Raw genomic sequence first — 19,870 nt, 5'->3', positions numbered from 1 at the left:
AGATGCATGCTGCCCAGTGCCTTAACCTAAGCATTTGTGAAATAATGGATCACTCTGAAGTGCAAAGTGAATTTGAGTGTGGCACTGTAACAGGAAACCATCATTGCAACAAGTCTATTCATGAACTTTCTTCCCCCCGATATTCCACGATCAGGTGTAAAGTGGTATTATAAGCACTGAGGTGCACAGTCCGTAAATGTCTCCGGCAGTCTGCTGACTCAGTAACTGAAGAGCTCCAAACCTTCTTTGGCATTAACATCACCAAAGAAACTTTGCTGGGAACTTCATGGCATTAGTTTCCACGTATGACCACTTCCTGTATATAATGTATGTCCCATGAAGTAGATTTACATAAAAAGGACAATTTATCTTATTGCTAGTAATATATGATACAAGATTAGACTGCAATAGTGAGGATAAGTAAGGACACGGGTCTTGTGAAAATTGCCTTTGTGAATCAATGTCCTCTTAGTAGTGCCGGAAAAAAGAAAAAATCAACTCATGCCAAATTCCTAAAGTCATTTGACAAAAACAGAAGACACGTCGTGTGGGAGTTCCTGGCAAGATACACTGGAAATACAGTGTCAAGTGCCTTTGTGTCAAACCAATTAACACTTTGCTTGAGTTAGAGAAAAGAAGGGTTAATAGTGGTGCTGATAAGGCAGAGGGAGGGGGCGAAATAAAGGAGCTGTCACAGAGCAAAAAGGAGGTGTGAGAGAAAAGCGTCCTGACCGGTTCTGTCTGGTTAAAGACGAGCCGTATATGAAGGCGGCGGATTATGACTGAGTGAGGAATGCTCGTCTTTGTTGAAACCTTTGCCCATGATGTCATCAGTACTTTCCCTGGCACCACCTGTGGCAGGATCCACAGGAGGGGGCCAGTTTAAAGCAAAAGCAATCACGCTGTTGTAATGCGCCCTAAGTAGTCACCTGACTCTGCTTTTGTTTTTACATTTTTATAATCGCATTTCGACAGAAGGCAGACTTCAGTGTGCAAGGCCACAAAGATTAGCTGAGTGGCGAACCGTGTAAACCCTCCGACAAATGTGGGTGTTTGCCTGAGCCGCGCTATAGGAATGTGTGTGGGTGTCAGTGTCTGTGTGTCTGTTGTATATACTTTGCGATTTGAGAGAAAAATGAAAAAAAAAAATGGCAGAGAGTGTGAAGTTGATTAAAAATAGAGGCATGGAGAAGAGCACGCAAAAATGAGACAGAGCGCCGAGAGAACTCCGGCAGAAAGAAAAGGAGAGCACGCTGGAAAAAGTGAGAGGGAATTAAAGTGGGACTCGTGGCAGAGCCCACAGTGCTGATGTTAGCTGTCTGATCCACTCAGAGACAGTTGGCAGCAGCCTGTCTACCAGCCGCAAATGTACAGTAATTCAAAGCATGCGACGTGACGCCGTTCCCTGCTAGCTGGAGCTACAGTCACCCACCCACTCATGCACACACACACACACACACACACTGAAGCAGTACACCCTGTAAAAGTAACAAATGCACTGAGTGCTCCATTCCACGTGATGCAATTATTCACAGTTCCATAGCAAATTTTGGCTGAAGCTAATCTCATAACTAAAAGGCATGGCGCCTTTTGCAAAAAAAAAGAAAGAAAAGAAAAACCCAGATCTTCCAAATAACTGCGAGGAATTCAGCTCACTGGTGTCAGTTGTGCTTGGCTTCCTTGCAACCAAAGTTTAGGACAAAGACAGTTCAATAAACTTAATATGTGATAATCACTGTCCACTACATTTAGGGTCAAGCAATGTCCAAATCAGACTTTGGCAACAACTTAACTGAAGCTTCTGTTTGAGGCTGTTTGAGATGAGAGAAACATTTTGTACCAAGTTGGAGCTCAAAGTTCAAAAAGCTTTTCTTTAAAGTATAGATGGAGTTGGCATATTAGCAGCAAATAAACACATGTGAGATTAAGAGCCTGCGGAGGGTGAAAAGAGTTGGTAAAAGGAAAATAAGATTCCAACTTTTGTAGGTTAGTTCTCATGAGCTTCACATGACTTGCATTTAGCCCCCCCCCCTCCGCTCCTCTCTTCATTCCCTTCTTTCTCCCTCTGTGCTGAGCGCTCACCCCCCTCCTCCCATCCCCTTTCCTCTGTCACTCCCCCCCCCCCCCCTCCCCTTCCCTAGCCCCTTCTCAGCGCAGCACATAGACTTCCTGTGTGTCCTGGCCTGAATGGTATGTGCATGGAGTGGGTGTCTGGGAGGCCTTTCATCCAGCATGGAAAGAAAAGAGAAGTGGAGAGAGGGGCTGAAAAAAAAAAAAGAAAGTGCGAGAAGAGAGTCATCTTTAATGACTTTGAGTCAGAGCAGTTGTCCAGAGACACAGAGTGGGTGGGGCATGGTATAGAAGGGGTGAGAGGGCTATGGCTGTGCCAGGGATTTGTGTGCGTGTGTGTGTGTGTGTAGTGTCTGGAGGGGAAGAGAGGCCTGCTGGGAAGGCCTGCAGCCTGCCTGTTTGCCTTCCTGGGACAGATGACATCCGGCTGGGGGATCGCTTGCATGGCTGAGTGACGATACTCAACTAGAATAGATAAAAATTAACTTAGAATTTGAGCTCTGCTGTGGGAAAGTATAAAGTAATGCAGATCAAGCAGGATTTGCAAGGACAAAGTGACAGTTGTGCTTCGCAGAGCTGAACTAGAAAAGAAGTCTTGCAGTTACTGCAGCCTCTTGGGTGAGTGTTCCACTGCTGGCGTTGGCAGACAGGGTGTAGCTGCCTGCTGACTGCCAGGCCTGAGCAGACCTTACCTACACTGTGAAGGGGCACATACAAGTGAGGCTGCCTCATGTCATGGAAACAAGCTACAGTTGTCTCTGTGTGCACATGCGCACACGGAGAATGTCGAGGCATGTCTAGACAAGATAACCTTTAATAGGAAGACAGCATACAGTGCCATCTGCTGATTGGACTGAGGTTTGATTGTTGCCATTGTTGGCATTGATTTAATTCATATAGATGGATCAGTTTAAAAAAAAAAAATTAACAGTGATATATTATATTATAAAGAACCTGAATATATGGGAAAGTCAAATATCTGATAATCCAGCTGTTGGCAATAATGGGGAGGAAGAAGACTTCCTGAAAGGAGGAGAGTTCATTCATCAATGGCAGTAGACACATTTTAGTTGTAGTCCAGCATTCCTTTATTTATGCTATTGTTTATTGCAATTATGTAGATGCAGAACTAAAAATAATGCATCACACTGAGCTCAGCTCTCAGCTTTCTTGTGTTCCTTACCTGGTGCTTGGCGGTGCTGGAGGCATCAGAGCTTCCTGCAGCACAGTGAGCTGTGCATTGGTGCAAATTAACTTGCCACTAAGTAGTTTGTTATGAAGTGAAAATTAGTGGGCTTATAACGGAGTATTCAATCTTCAAACATCAATTATTTTAACCAAGTAGTTATTAGAACAAACCTGCATTTTAGAGTAAGGGGAACATCATTATTAGCACCAAGATGCTTTTCATAAAAGTAAATCATTTACATAACTAGGCTTCTATATTAAACAGCAATTTTTAATGTTAATGTTCACATAGAGCAGAGGTATAAAAGTTTTAAATGAATTCGGACTTTAATTTCAGTGTTATTGGAGCATGAGTTCTCATTCATTTACCACTTTCAGTATTAGAGCTATAAACTAGCATCAGTAGTCTCAACTCAGTATACTCAAGTGTTACTCATGGTTGTCTGCTGAAGCTCTCAATTTCAACACTTTATATTTATGTAACTGTCATAGTGCAGTACTGAGTGAAAATGATTTACTGGAATTAGCCCTAAATTTTCATCTTGTGCTATTATCCGGTCAAGGTTTATCCATCTGTTCATTTATTTCATACTGATTAGCAAATGCTACCAAGCTATGAAGCTAAGCAAAGTTAGCGGTTATTTGTTAAGTAGTACTGCAGCAAAGTTTTTTCTTGCTGCTGTTGTTGTGCATGTGAGGATCCAGACGTTAGGATGTAGCATGCAGCATTGCTGTGTCTATCAATAAGCTTGTTTACAAATGCCTCATACTTTTTTTCTATGTTGACTATAAAATCCTTCAAAACAAGTTTGTTAATTGTGAAAGAAAGAGAATTTCCCCTTCTCTGTAAGCTCTTCCTGTCATCATCCTCAGGTTTTTTGTTGTTTTGGCGGTTTTGAATTCTTTGTGAATTGCTTTATTTTTATGCCGGAAGTTTTGATTTTGTTGGATTTCTTGGTTCCTTTTTGGATTTCTTTTTTTCAGGTGATTGCAAGCTTTATTTCCAGTGACATATTTGAAGCTTTCATTTCTGTTTTTAACTTGTGATTATTCTAGTGATGAGTTTCAGTTTTGCTTATTCGAGTACAGTGAACTCAGAAACCAGTCTGACATGATTGGAGTTCTGTGACATGACAAATAATTGTACTGCAAGCAGTCATCAGGAGATGGTTATACTGGTCATAAAGGGATGGGCTTGGCCAACAGAAATACTCGGCTAGGCTGTGATACATAGTTGGTGCTAAAGAGCCAAAGACTGCTGTTACAAGGCAGACTGGATCCATGCTTTCATATTATAGATGCCAAATTCTGACCAGGCAAGGTCTCCAATCATCTGTTGTCCAATGTTGGTGAGCATGTGTGAACTGTAGCCTCAGCTTCCTGGTGGTGCCCGGTGTGGTTTTCTGCTTCTGTAGCCATTCTGCTTCAAGGTTTGATGTGCTATGTACTCAGAGATGCTCTTCTGCATAAATTGTTTTACCCAGTGAACTGCCGCTCGCTGCATATTTCCTCTTTTTCAAAGCATTCTGTAAACTGTAGAGATGGTTATGTGGAAGTAGAGCAGCGTCTTCTGAAATACTCAGAGGGGTAGTAGCAGAAGTAGAGTTGCTGCTATGTGATTGGCTGATTAGGTACATGTGTTAACAATCGCTGGAACAGGTGTACCTAATAAACTGGCGAGTAAGTGTCTGTTATAGAAAGACCAGCTGGCCAGATTTAGGGCAGTTTAGCTAATCTGAAAGGAAACTGATTGTAACCTAGAGCAACAACAAATAATACCATTTCACTGCATATTTATTTCAACACAATACAGTATGTACAGTTTTAAAATTTTTGCAAAACTTTGAAAAAAAAGGGGAAAAAGGACAAAGAATTGGCCCATAGGAACATCACCAGTGACTGTTCTCAACATTAACATTCATATAGCACTTAACTCAAATGTTTAGCACAGAAAATGCATTGAAATGTTTCCAACTAAACATACAGAAAATGCAATAAATTATATACAGAACCTTCTGAATAGATACTGAACATACCCAGCTGTTCGATACAATATATAGATTTGTAGGATACTCGAATTTTTAAAGGCAGCAGCAGAAGTAAAAGAACAACGGAAAGAAAAACAGTAAAATTAGAAAGTTTTGATTGAAACTGTCACCACGTTTCATGAACTGAGATCATTTTACTTAAGTTAGCATCTAGTTATCTGTTGTTTTTCTCCCAAAGTGTCGATCTTAAGATAGTAGGCAGTGAAAAAAAAGCCCAAACACTTTACATCACACTCTGAACAAGCTGAGATAGTAGCACAACAGTAGGCTGGATTCTTCAAGGACGTGTTATACAGCTTTTTAAAGTATACACACAACTCTCTTTCACACTGTCGCACATGTACACTCTGAGTCATTGAGTTTATGGAAAGGACACTGATGGACACAACGCGCATCCTCAATCTCTAGCTAGCTGATCGCCACTGCACGTCTTAGCATCAGAGCTAGCAGGTTTAAATGCTTCAGTATTCTCTGGAAACACCTCTGCAGTGTATATAAGATGGATGTGCATGGCATCAAACAATACAGCTTGCATATAACAAATTGCAACTAACAAATTAGTTTCTTTGATATGATGTATAATAATAATAATAATAATAATAATAAAAACAACAACATTCTGGACAGATTTTTCCTATGACACCAAACCCACACAAAGAGGCACAATTAGTTAGAAAACTCATTTTTGTGATGCACAACACGGGTAACTGTAAAGCTTCTCAGTTTCCTTGTGACTCCTGTATGCGTATGTATACATGTGCATATGTAGGGCGAGAGGGAAGCTGGCTTGAAGTAGTAAAAGAAGATGGAAAAATTTGGCATTTGAACATTTTCACTAAAGAAAAATCGCCAAAGTTCAAGGTATGTGAGATACTGAGTGGACAATCTGGGAAAAGAGAAACATTTGGCAGAGCAACACCTTCTTGTCCAAAGCTTGAGCCAAAAAAAAGTCTGACAAGTTTTCTCCTTCTGCCAAAAAAAAAAAAAAAAAATCTGTAAATTTCCAGAAAGAACATCCACAAATGTCCAAAGTCATTTTTAATTCAAGCAGTGTCCACAAAATCTTTGCGAGGTGGTATAAATCAGAGAGTTGTCACTGTTTGTTAGAGACCTGCATAGCATCGTGTGGTTCCTTCCCTGACTAGAAAGCTCACTGAAAACTGGGGAAAGCAGAGTAATGCTGATTCCACATGGAGACAAAATAACTTAATAAAGTATCTTCCACTCTGATGCAGAAAAATGGATACTGCCCATTGGCAGGTGCTCGGTGGTTTTCTGTGCTGCCAGTAAATACTGGCTATATCCCGTCTTTGTGGGTCAACCTTTCAATCAAGACTCACAGTCCTTTTCTTTGAATACAATTTGGTTGCTCAGTAGACCATCAGCTTTCACCCATCCACTGCAGCATTCTGAAGATGCTCAGCTTGGAGAAATGGCCTTTTTCAGGCTGTTTGTATTACTGCTAGACTTTCTGATATTTCCATAATAATAATGTGTAGGGTGTAGTAGCAGTACCAGAGCGACTGACTGTTTTCTTTATAAAAAGGCTCATCTCTGGCTGCATTTCTCATCAATTCAAGCACACATATTTTTGCATGCCCTCCTTCCCTTTATGCATTCTTCTCAATGTGATATTTTTCTTCCAGTACTTGCCCTATAGAAGGCTGGAGATGGCTGGAATGGTGTGTATTTCTTGAGATCTAAAAAGACCCGAGCTCAGATACATCTGTAAATACAGTAAAAAAAAAAATCATAAAAATCGAAAGCTAATAGAAATGATTTGCCATACAGCGGCTTGCAGAGGATGCAGGGCAGATCCGGCCTTTCATCAGAAGTCATTTTCAAGGAGTCAGCTCAGGGAATGATGATGTATCAGTGGGGTATGTGTTAGATTACTTTTTTTCCACTTTGGTGAGCAACTGCAGAAAAATGTTTAGCAATGCAGGCCAACGGTGCAGCTCTGCTGGAGATCCCCTGCACCAAACTCTGAATAGGTAAGATTGTTCTTCCAGATGATTCCTGCACTCCCATATGTGAGCATGCTAAAAGTTGGCCCCGTTCGTGTGGGAATGGAAAGTATCTCCTGATGGCAAACAGAAGAAGCAAGTATGGGAATAATGCAGCTGCCGTAGAAAAACAGCACTGCATGGAGCAATTTCATTTCCCGTTCATACATCAGTTTCTATTACTTTACTTGTTTAGTATTGGGAGCTGATTCTAATTTTGAAACTCTTTATACTCCATCTGAAGTTTGACAAAAAACTGCTCCATGTAGTTTTCTCACAATTGAGAAAACCTGTTTTGGAGTGAATGGAGTTCAGCTGTTGAGCCGTCGCTGATGAATCAAGGACTCCACTGCTGTTAGTCCTCATTCAGCAGATATGCAGGTGATAGATGTCAACAGCATTACAAAGACATGGAAAATAACATTACGATCTGCCTTTAGTCAGCATGGTGATAACTTTTCACATTTTTTATAAACTGGGAATGGGGGAATCTGAATGGGAGAATCTGAATGGGAAAATTGAACAGACAGGAACGGACACTTTACACTCTTCAGAAGATACATCCAAGTGTAAAATATAGATATACAAATATATATCTTTACTGTACTGTGAGCTGTGTTTTTAAATGCTATGTTTAGATCCTGACTAAACTTAAGAGGTCTGACTCAGCATGCGACTACTAAGAGGGGGTCTGTCAATAAATTTCCTGCAGTCATGACTGCATTCCAAACTTTGGCCAGCAACTTTTTAGTCCAGCTTATTCTGTGCTGTTCTTTGATCCACACAGATAGAAAAACAAGGTTTGGATATGTTTGCTAACCGTGTACAGGTTTGCATTATTTTCAGTGAGCAGTCGTGGGTAACTGAAAACAGATTCCCAACAGTTATTGAATGAACTGCATGTCTTTGTGCTATTTCCATGATGGCACGAATCAATAAGAACTACATTTTTTAGTGTGAAGCCAGCATGAGCACTTCAATCTGCGTCTTTCTCTGCCAGCTTGACCACAAAGTTGGGAGGCTAAATAGAAGAAGTGTTCCACATGTTGAGAAATTCACTAGTTTGCACACTAGTTTGTCTGTGGAAGGATACAGCCAGGGTGGATCAATAGCAGACCATGACAACTGGATGGGGAACCAACCTTGCCCCCCTCCCAGCAGGGGGCTTTTGCCTCAAGTCACTTCCCAAACACCCTATACATATTTGGAAGGATATATGCATAGTACACTCAGAGAAAAATGTAGTTAGAGTTATAAAAGTGTGAAAATATCAGGAGAGGCATTTTCTCTTGGTGCCGAAGTGGATCAGTAAAACCACCACACACTAGGAAAGCTGACTGTGAGCGTACAGTATTTTCAATACGCTTTCATATGTTTTTGCAATATTTGACTATGCGCATGCTAGCTAAAACTAGCTGCACAAGCTGAAATGATCTCAATTTAGTTTCAGGACCTGACCTGACCTCCATAGGCCTGTGGGTTCAGTGTCCTCCTTAGTCATCCTGGTTACCACAAATGCGCTTTTCATTACTAAATTGGATGAATTAGTTGAGCAGTTGAAGTATATCTGTAGAATTCAGCTGAGGGGACACAGCGACTTTACTAGGTAAGCCTGGACCCCCAGAACCTGTTCATAATGTTGATGCTGGCTACAGCATGTTTACAGGAGTGAACTTAGCCTTTAGCTTAAAGACACAGGTTGAAGGGATGGCATATAGCCCTGCATGTAAACTGATGTTTTTATAATCAAATTTTACAGGTAGGTAAGTGAGATTTAGAGGTACCTTTGGGCACATGCTGTTACTCCTGAGCGAGCCCTGCTATTTCTTTCCATTTTCAGCTGTAATGCTAAGCTAAGTGACTACTGGCTATAGTGACAAATTTTCAACATTCTTGGCAAACTATGTGTGATGGCTGAATTTCTCAAAATGCTCAAGTATGCATCAAAGTAAGAAAGAAAGCAGTGCTCTTTCAACATGCCGCTTTTTAAAATGTTTAAACCATGTCAAACTTTGTGGAGTGCCGTGGAGCACAGGGTCTTACTGAGCAGACGAACACTGCAGAAAGTCTTCATTAAGAATTTAAATCCATCAAGAGTTTTAGGCATTTAAAAATATTTGAGCCTTTCAAGGGGGGTTACTAATTTAGGCAAATTTGATGGGTTAAAACCAAGAGACTGCCAGATATTTCTCTTTAGATGGAGTTCAAACAGCTGCATGACGCAACACCAACATGGCAATGATCTGCTGTCCAAACTCAAATAGTGCATATGTATATATTTTACACCTTTCTGAAACTCTGCTTAATCTCTTATCTGAATGAAGTTTTTGAACATGGACTGATTTCTACCACTGTGCAGCATGTGGGCTGTCTGGCCTTTCAGAATTCAATTCATTAAGCACATGAAAAGAGAGTGCCAACGCAGAGTTCAACACAAAGTCACTTTATTAAGTTGAGGGGCAGCTGGAGCAACCGAATGTGGGATCTTCCTGATCATATCTTTTTTTATCTTCTTTTTTTTCAAGTGGATGTTGCCTCTGCTTGGAAAGATAAGACAGGAGTAGAGGGAGTAAAAGATGGCTAAGTGTCTCTGAATAACCATTTCCTGGTATTTGATCATCTCCATGCTCCAGAAATCATATATATTTTTGTTTTGTTTTAGAATTTATTATTTTAAAATTAAAAATAGAGAAAAAATAAGCCTCTGGGCATTGTACATGAACACACTTCTGTCTCTACTGTCTGCCTGCTATGAAGTCTCTCACAGTAAAACGTAATTTTCCTCCAAATTAAGAAGAGAGACACTCAGGGATGGACCTCCGGCTGCATTGCTATATGAGGCACAGATCAGTGGTGGGTGAGTTACCCTCCTCTGCTGTCGGTGCTTTGACAGTGGGCTCTGTCTGTAGAGCTGAAAAAGTGTGTAAAATGACTCTCAAAGGCATTTGATAAGTAATTTCTCATAAATCTCCATCTCCTAAGCATGTGGACTCCAGGTCCTTTTATATACCAATCACTGTGGAACAAGATGTTCTGACAAAATAAAGAGCTGATATTCATTTTTTCTTTGTGTGTTTTTAAAAAGCTTCAGCCGAAATATGTGCAGAAAAGAAAAAAAAAGCATGAGGTGTCAGTGACATAAAGAAAATATGCCATTACACTAAACATTTTGACAGCCCAGATGACTGTTTGAGGGCAAGTACCGGCACATCCAATCCTGGGAGGTCACAGCACCAACCTGATTGGCAGTTTGCTTAAAACACACTTTGTCTTCTTTTCACAGGCTTCTGTAATCCTTCAACACAGGGTATCAAATTGGTCTTCAGAAGTACCAGAAGTTGACATTTCTCAATGAAAAATGAATGTGTGTGTGTTTGTGTGTCAATTTGAGATGCCTTTCCAAAGTTTGTTGGTGCCTCCTATTAACACATCTCTTGGTCATTTCCTGATTTCCTTCTGTCGCTATGGTTCATTTGGTTTAACAGAGGTGTTCCTTTAGTAACAGTCAATAATTAAGTTGCCCTGCTGGCCTCCGTGCATCTCCTCCACCTCACTGTAGGTTAGTTACTACACCTGAACATAAGTGTTCATGCAGTAAAGGTTCATTTTCATCTGATGTACAGCCACTCTACGCCAGTTTTGTGAATTCAGAGTCCCGTTCCTCTTTACTGCAGCTGAGAGTGACTGCCTTAGGAGAATGAACCTTGCTGATTTCTTCCAGGGCACTGGCCAGAGAGTCCAGGTCCCCAGAATCCTGGTGCTGGGCTTCCCATAGAGTCAGAATCACTGATGACGGGCTCTCCTGACATGCAAAGTAGCACAAGTTCCTGCAGAACAGGAAAAATCGAACATTATAATATTGGCGATGGATAACAACTAAGTGAAGTAGTAATGAGGCGATCACTTTGCAGTTATTATGCCAAAGATGCCAATGCAAATCACTGAGGTAATTTTGCTTGTTCTAAGTACATATTTTTTTAAAAAGGCACAATGAACAAAAAATAAGACTAAAAAGAGGAGACAAAGCTGCAGGAGCTGGGATATCCTGAGTTTTGTCCCTGAAATTGGTACAAGGACTTGGGAATATTCAGTCTAATCTTTTATTAGACCCTTCCTGCCTTTGAAATACCAAATTCCTTTAAGCTTGTGTTATTCACAATCGAACATATCAAACATATCAAGTGTTCAAACTGAGGCATTTTACCATCCATCCATCCATCCAATTCAGGGGCTGGCACATCTGAAAAGGCACCATCAGTGCTAAAAGGTATGTACAGGTTTTAGAGCAAAATATGCTCCCGTCTAGGTAACAACTTTTTCAGATAAGGTCGTGCATAGGACCTCTAACATATATTTCCAACTTATCATTTCAGACTGGAAAAGTCCCAAACAAAATGAAAATAGCTAAAGTTCTGCCGCTGTATAAAACTGGGGATAGACACCACTTCACAAATTACAGGCCTGTTTCTTTACTACCACAATTCTCCAAAATCCTAGAAAACCTGTTTAATAAACGATTAGACAAATTCTTAGATAAATATAAATTACTCCTACAGTCAATATGGATTCAGATCAAAAAGATCAACATCTCTGGCATTAATCAAATCAATTGAGGAGATTACAAATGCTATAGATCAGAAACAGTATGCAGCTGGACTATTTCTGGATCTCTAGAAAGCATTCGACACAATCAATCATGACATATTAATTAATAAACTGGAACGGTAAGGGATCAGGGGGGTTGTACTGCACTGGGTGAAAAATTATTTAAGTGACAGGAAACAATTTGTGAAGCTGGGTGTCCATTCCTCATCATGCTTGGACATTGCTTGTGGTGTTCCACAAGGCTCTGTACTGGGTCCAAAATTATTTATTATTTATATAAATGATATTTGTAAGGCATCTGATATATTAAAATTAGTATTATTTGCAGATGACACAAATATTTTTTGTTCTGGGGGGAATCTAAAGGAGCTGCTGGATACAATTACTTCAGAAATGTGCAAAATTAAAAAATGGTTTAACAGGAACAAACTATCGCTAAATCTAAGTAAAACTAAAATAATCTTATTTGGGAATTCCCTTAGAAATGCACAAGTGCAGATTCATATAGATGGTGTGGAAATTGAAAGAGTACTTGAACATAAGTTTCTTGGTGTGATTATAGATGATAAATTACTGGAAGTCTCATATAAACCATATACATAACAAAATTTCAAGAAGTGTTTCAATCTTGTGTAAAGTAAAACACATTCTGGACCACAAATCACTCCACATTCTCTATTGTTCCCTGATTGCACCGTATTTGCATTACTGTGCAGAGGTTTGGGGCAATACTTACAAATGTTCGCTATCATCAATCTTTATATTACAAAAAAGGGCCATAAGGATAATCCATAAAACTGGTTACAGAGATCATACAAATCCACTATTCTTAAAATCAAAAATTCTAAAATTCACAGATCTGGTTCATTTTCTCACTGCACAAATTATGTATAAAGCAATAAACAACCTGCTTCCTGACAATATTCTAAAACTGTTTTCTAAAAGGGAACAGGGATACAATTTGAGGGAGGAATTAAATTTAAAACATCCTTGTATCCGTACAACATTAAAAAGTTTTTGCATCTCTGTGTGTGGAGTGAAGCTGTGGAACAGACTAAGTAAAGATATGAAGCAATGTCCGAGGATGGCGCAGTTTAAAAAGCGGTTTAAGGATATGGCTTTTACAGGGTACAGGGAGGAGGTAGAGATTTGATAGGGTGTTCTTGTCCAATATTTTCATGTGTGTGTGGGTGCACGGGTATGTTGGTATAGGTATATATATCTGTAGGTTGTGTATCCTTTGAGGTGTTATTGGGGTTATTGAAAGTGTGTATATGTGTGTATGTGTATATACGTATGTATGGCTAGATAGAAACATATATATATATTATATATATATATATGTATATATATATATATATATGTATATATATAAAAAATTATATATAAATAGTCTATTGATTACTAGATAGTGGAAAAGGGGTGGGATTAAATAAGCTTATGCTTCTTCCTGCTCCTTTTTGAACATGAAAGTTATTTGTAGTTGTGGTTGCTCGTTTTCCTTTTGTTTTGCTTTGTTTATTTGTCTCTTTTAATTCTATGTTGTTGTACTTTTTCAGCATGTTCAAAATAAAGATTCAATCAATCAATCAATACTGCATACATCACAGCTTTGTAGCCTGCTTGCAGTTCAGACCTTTCACCAACTGAAAATATTTGGATTTTATAAATATTATAAATCCTGTATCAGACAAGAATAGATATTTAGACAGATATTTACAGACTGTTAAAAGAAGAGGGGATGCTGGTAAGTGGTAAACATGGCCCTGTCCACACTTTTTTGTCAAAGTGAGTCAAAATGAGCCAATATTTGTCCTAAAATGGCAGATTTCATATATTTTCTATGTTTCACGTTTAATAAAACACGGGCTTAAGAGAATCATTGCATTCTGTTTTGTTTCACATGGGTTTGTACGATCCTTTAGGTGTCGCTACAGCAGATCATCTGCCTCCATCTCATCCTATCTCTAGCATCCTCTTTTGCCACACAAACCCTCTGCGTTTCTCCATGAATCTTCATCTTCAACTCCTGCCTGGCAGCTCCATATTTACCATCCTTGGATACATATAACTCTTATTTTTAAAAAATGGCAATAAATAATAAAATAATAAAGTAACACACCAGTAGAACAATAAAATTAAGCCACAGTTTGTTGTGTGGTTTATGAGAAAACAGGTTTTAAATTGAATCTTCACCCATTTTCTTCCTCTGATGTTGTTACAGCTCCTCTCCAAGAGAGTGCACTGTTTCATTACAATGGGATTTCATTTGTGGCCTTCTCCCTGTCTTTGCCAGTCTACTTCCCACCTCTGTATGCTGATGTTCCCACACACTCAGAGAAATAATTACAAAAATCAGCTTAACTAGGTAGAGACATTCCCATTACATGCTTCCTGGTGTGTTTGGCTGGGTAGAAAAAGCTCAGAAATCCTTTTCCCCATTTCTCAGTCACAGATGTTTGTTTTCGGACTCAGCTGAAGCGAAATTCCATAATCACACAGTTTCCCATCATAGCTTCTTAGTGAACTTTTTCCCTCTCATGTTTCTCCAACTGGCAAGATGGAGAGTGTACTCACTGTCAGTACTCTCTTCCTTAAGTACTTGATGGAGCTGGGTGCACAGATCTAAAGTCTTCGTGGCTATAAGCACTTGATTATTGACTTCTCCTTTGAAGCACAAATAGAGATCACCCCATCACCAAACAACTGAAATCCTGCACAGCCTACGCAAATAACTGACCTGGCACAACCTCTCGAGAGTTTATCAGGGGCTGGAGGACGGAGCACATGCAGAGATGCTGCTAATGAGAAGTGCTAACATGAACACATTTTCTTGCCAGAGGCTGGCCTGTCAGCAGTCAGAGACCTTTCTTCAGATTTCTGCAAAACACTGCATCTCTTCTCTACAGCATTCTGGCTGTGCCTAACATTTCTCTCTTTCTCTGCATGTGTTTTAAGATCTATAATGAAATCGGCGGTGTGGCATGTTATTGAAGGCTGGAGAAGATAATTTCTGACGTGGTGTCTAAATTTCAGATTTAAACAAAAGTCTTCCCAGTGGGAACAGTGTTTACATTATGGAACATTTTCTATTTTCTTTCTCGGACCTAAAGAAAACATACCTGCTCTTTTATTTGACTCAGCAGTATGTAAATGGCAGCTGAGGCACAAGAATGAAATGCAGCATCCAGAGTGTTAGAACTCAGACCTGTCTATGTGGAGCTTTTGAGCCAGGAGCTGCCAGTCCTTCCCGTTGGCATTTGCGGTGTCAAAGGTGGCGCTGATCCGCTGACGGATGGACAGGGGGATTTTAAAGGCCCTTGACCCTGTCTGGGAGGTGATGGTACAGTCCGACTGCGTGAAAAAGGGAACCACTCCCTTTTCATTCTAGTAGCAATACAAAAAGTAAGAGATGTCAGGGTGATTTGATGCAAAAAGTTTCCCCTCCTCAACATGAAGACAAGGACAAGGACTTTGCAATCTATAGATGAAAAGCTCCCTGAGAGGCTCATTAAGCAAGCTCTTAAATCAAATCAAGAGTTATTCAGCGCAGTAAAAGAACCTATTAACAGGCCGCATGACTGCCCACGCACCACGCCTTCTCTGAGTGCTACTCACCTCCACTACAGACGTGTAGACCTGTAGTATCTGCTCCTTGCCCGTGACCTGTCGGATGCTGATCTTGCAGGAGAGCTGAGACGAGGAGTGGCTGTATCGCTCCAAAGTGAAGGCACACTGCAGGGGATGCTGGTTACTGGCCCACACCTGAGAAAAGGAGAACTCCTGCGGAGCGAGGAGAGACGGGAGGGCGGACAGGACGAACATAATGATGAAAGGATTAGGCTGGTGGAGACAACACACTCATTAAATCCCCGCTAAAGACATTTGTTATTTGAATCCTGCTTTGCCACCCGCTTTGCTGTTTACATGATTAATTAAGACTGAACGAGCGGCCTCTTTAGCCAATCAATGATGTTGCCTAATCAAGAAGTCTACCCATCAGAAGGAGCACTGGTGGGTGTTAGAGCCCTCAGGATGTAAATACATCCTGCTAACCATGTGTAAGGGCTACAATCATTAGTGCAAATACTTAATTACTGCTTGAGAAAAAAATGCTTAAGTTACAGACGCACGAGCATTCTTAATAAAGCAACTAAATACCAAACTTACCTGAAAGTCCATAGTTGGTCAACATAACGACATGACTGCCATCAAACACTTCATTAACTTATTTTTAATTTTCCACATTTTGCTACTCCTAATACAAAACCCATACATGTAACTGCAACCTGTTGGATCAGGAGCAGTGCTGAGATGATGGTATTAGGGCAGCTCGCACTACATTTCCTCCAAATAACTGAAAAAACTAAAAGTAACAGAGCTATGCAATCTAAAAGGTCAATTTCACCTTCAATTACTAACTACTGTGTAACCCAGACAGTGGTGCAGTAAGAACAGGTCAAAAACACTGTTCTACAGATGAATCATCCTCTCTTCAGATCCATCAGACAGCGGGACAGACTCTTATAAAAGCCTCCTTTAGACGAGAGTAGTGTCTGAATGAAAGCCTGTCGTCGTCTTCCCTGCAGCACCCTCTCACAGCGGCTCTTCCCTGAGAAATCCTAGTTGGTATACTTGCGGCATTATGGCAGGCTAATTCTGCTAATAGGATGTCACTGGTGGGATAAACATCATGGGGGAGAGCAGAACATGCAGCATGGAGACCCCAAGGAAGATAAGCATGATATGAGAGTGGGTGTGTGTGTGTGTATATGCCTTGCCTGGAAGTCATAATTAAGTTTGTAAGGGGGTGTGTGTGGGCGAGATAGCCAGCCGTAGTGATCCCCTGCTGTGCCCTTGCTGCTGTCCTCTGGCTTTGATGTGACCAAATAAAAAACACAGGGAAGCTGATGAAGGTGCACAGCTTCCTTCATTGTGCATGACCGTGACAAACACTGAACATGCACACGCAGTTAACACATGTCCTGCTTTTGACTCGAAATGATAAAAAACAGGAAGTGCCTACCTGGCAGGTGGTGAAAGGCTTGATGCTCCAGAGTAACTGTGGGACATCCTGGATGGATACCTGGAGGCTGAACGTGTTCGCCTTAAACAGCATCATTTTAGGCTCCTCCAGCAGCCGCCCGCCCCTGCTGCGCTCGCCCACTGCCACCTCCTGATAAGGAAAGGTGTGACATATTTTTTTCCAGGGGTGGGGTACGGGTTAGCAAAGTACAGGAAAAAGGTTGTTAAGTGTCAGTGTGTCAGGAAAAAGACACAAAGACAAAAGAGTACAGATTTGAAAACATGCACCAATGAATCAGAGCAAAGAGCAACGTTCAAGTTAAAAACGGGAAGAATGAAAGAAACTGAGAACAGCTCAAACAATTCAAATTAATCATCAACTACATCAACCTTAGTCTTTGTCTTTAACACTGAATTAAGTTGCTGTGGATTTTGAACTGTTGGCTGGAGAAAATGAACAATTTAAAGAAATCTGTGAATATTTTCTGACAATTATTGACCAAAAAGCAATGGTCTGATGAAAGTAATCCCCAGCATTAACAGTCAGATTTGAACCAGAACTTTTAAGCTAATTCCCTAAAAAAAAGTCTGAAAAATGTGACCAAATATTATATTTATTTTTCAAATGGAAAAAAAAAATGGAAGAAAAACTCTGATGTTTTTTCCCCCTGCCAGACGGGCTTGCACTCTTTTAGAGCAACTGTGACCATGAATGTAAAAACATCATTTTTATGCTTTCAAAATGTGCCCAGACTGAGTGGGTACTAAAAATACTAAAAGCTCCCTCAAAGCAGAGGGAAAATTCACAATAACAATATTAATATGCAGAGTGACAGGAACTTACTGTGCTCCACAAAAAAAAGAGAGAGAGACCGCGTAGGTTCCCCATTTATTTAGGTGTAGGTAAGTTAACAAATGAATGTCGAGGGAAATAACAGTGGGAATGTCTAGTGCATAGCCCTGAGACGCAATGACAGCCGCTGACATAACAAATGCTTTTCTAAGCTTTCAAAGCAACTGCCTTTAGCTGATGTTTGTTACAGCTGCTCTCTCTTCAATCTTCTTTCTCCAGGTAAAATGCCCAAAAGGGTTTCAATCTGGTGAGGTCTGAGTTGTCACTGATAAAAGCTTTGGTTTCACAGCCAGTGTGTTTGGTGGCCACAGTCTTGCGAGACTGGAAGAGCTCCTTTGTACGCAGCCAGACAAAATTTATCTTCAGATTTCATCCTGCTGCTGCCGTCATCTGCTGCATCATCGATAAAGGCAAATGAGCCGCTTCCAGAGGCAGCCATGCTCTGACATGATCCGTGTTATATTGATGCGGTGAAATAGTTTGTCTTTCTCCAAACTTTGGCTTTCCATCACTTTAGAAATAGTTAATTATTGATTTATTTATTTTTTTGCAAGAGTCTCCTTGATGCTGCTTTCACAGTCTCCTCTGAGCAGATTGTGATGCTTCTGTATTCTCGATGCTGATGGAGATGCCACTGACCACTGTGTCGAGGTTGTCATCCGCAATCGCTGTTTTTGTGGGCAACCTGTTTATTAAGTCCACCACAGCTTTCCTTTCCTTTTTTGTCTTAAGACCTTTCCACAATTGATCTATTGCATCTGCTGTACTGCTCAACAATTTTTTTTGTTTTCTCTTTTTACAGTGTATTTTTTTAATTCATGGAGCATTTTCTGGGTGCTCACGCTGATGTATGCCTCCCAGCATTCTTAACATATGAAAAGACTGAGTAAAATGAAGGGTACACAGCTGCTACCACCTTTTACGTGTGAAAGACGCATGTAGTCGGAAACATCCGGGGCAGCGACTCACACTAGACAGTGAACTGTAAGCTGACTTTTGCAGATATGAACAGAGAGACATTAGAATGGCTAATTGTATAAAATTACTAAAATATTCAGGAGCTTTCAGAGCCAGTCTCTGGAAATTTATTCGCCTAAAGCAGCAAAAGCATCAAATTTCACTCTATTGTTGAAGGGCTCTGTATGCGTGCATGTGCTGGCGTGTGCTCGACTTGCATGTTTGTGTTTACATCTTCTGTATCTTGGATTTGCAGGGAAGGGTGGGAAAAGGAGCACAATGCAAACGACACAGGCTGCCTTGAACCTGATCGATTCCTGCTTCAAGCTCACAGGGGAAATTATTTGTCGTATGGAGCACAAACAAAGGCAAAAAAAAAGAACAAATGAACAAATAACCATGTCTGACTGATGGAGAGGTGGAGTAAATTGGCTCTTGGCACCTACATCCAATTTCTCTTTGTTCACTTGGAATTCTGCCTCTAGGGTGGAGCCAAAAAATTCAAGCAGGCCTAGTGGCTAAGGGACAGCTCTCAGCACAACTTCAGAATAATTTAATTAAAACAGGAAAGAAACAATCATTGAAAAAGTCGTGTTTTAAACTGCAGCATCTTTTAACAAAGAGGTACATTTGTACTTTTGAGTCTGGCTTTCGCTGTGAGGAGAAAGGCAAACTTTTCATCACTCAAGAGCACACCAGTGAACTTGTGCACCATCTCAGACTGTGTCTGATTCTAAGACTCGTCACATGGAATGCAATACTGAAACACATTTAATTAACAGAGAGCAAATTAAATTACTTAAAGAAAGGGCAGAGACGCAACCTTGAAGCATCTGTTGTCTTTGTAATTAAAAGTCCCTCTTTGTCTCTTAGTCATCAGGCATCTCCCAGCGGCTATGTTACAGAACATATCTTCAGTGGAGCACAAAAAAACTCTTCCAGACAGCAAATCTTCTAGACAAAACCACCAGCAACTTTCCAACTTTAAAAATGTATTTATATAAAAAATCCCAAGGCATCTTTTTTTTTAAACTTACAATTAAAATACATTTAATCTCCAGATCTGATCCTGCACTATTAGAAGATTTGACTTTCATCAAAAGGGGAAGATTTTTATT

General features: G+C 40.3%; 1 protein-coding gene across 2 annotated transcripts in view; it reads right to left on the bottom strand.

Annotated features, from left to right (window-relative positions):
- Positions 1–9,135: 9,135 nt before the first annotated feature.
- The window catches only part of LOC116310464 (netrin receptor UNC5D-like), a 171,526-nt gene continuing 160,791 nt past the window's right edge, over positions 9,136–19,870 (bottom strand). For both annotated transcript variants that reach the window (XM_039614396.1, XM_039614397.1), the window contains 4 exons: positions 16,944–17,093; positions 15,536–15,700; positions 15,126–15,304; positions 9,136–11,139 (listed from right to left, as the gene is read on the bottom strand). In XM_039614396.1, the coding sequence (XP_039470330.1) occupies positions 10,941–11,139; positions 15,126–15,304; positions 15,536–15,700; positions 16,944–17,093 (693 nt within the window). In that variant the 3' untranslated portion in view covers positions 9,136–10,940. The remainder of the gene's footprint in view (positions 11,140–15,125; positions 15,305–15,535; positions 15,701–16,943; positions 17,094–19,870) is intronic.

Source organism: Oreochromis aureus, linkage group 7, assembly GCF_013358895.1.
Source record: "Oreochromis aureus strain Israel breed Guangdong linkage group 7, ZZ_aureus, whole genome shotgun sequence".
NCBI classification, from domain to species: domain Eukaryota; kingdom Metazoa; phylum Chordata; class Actinopteri; order Cichliformes; family Cichlidae; genus Oreochromis; species Oreochromis aureus.
Note: the sequence above shows the minus strand (reverse complement) of the source record. Positions and strands in the feature narration are given on the sequence as shown.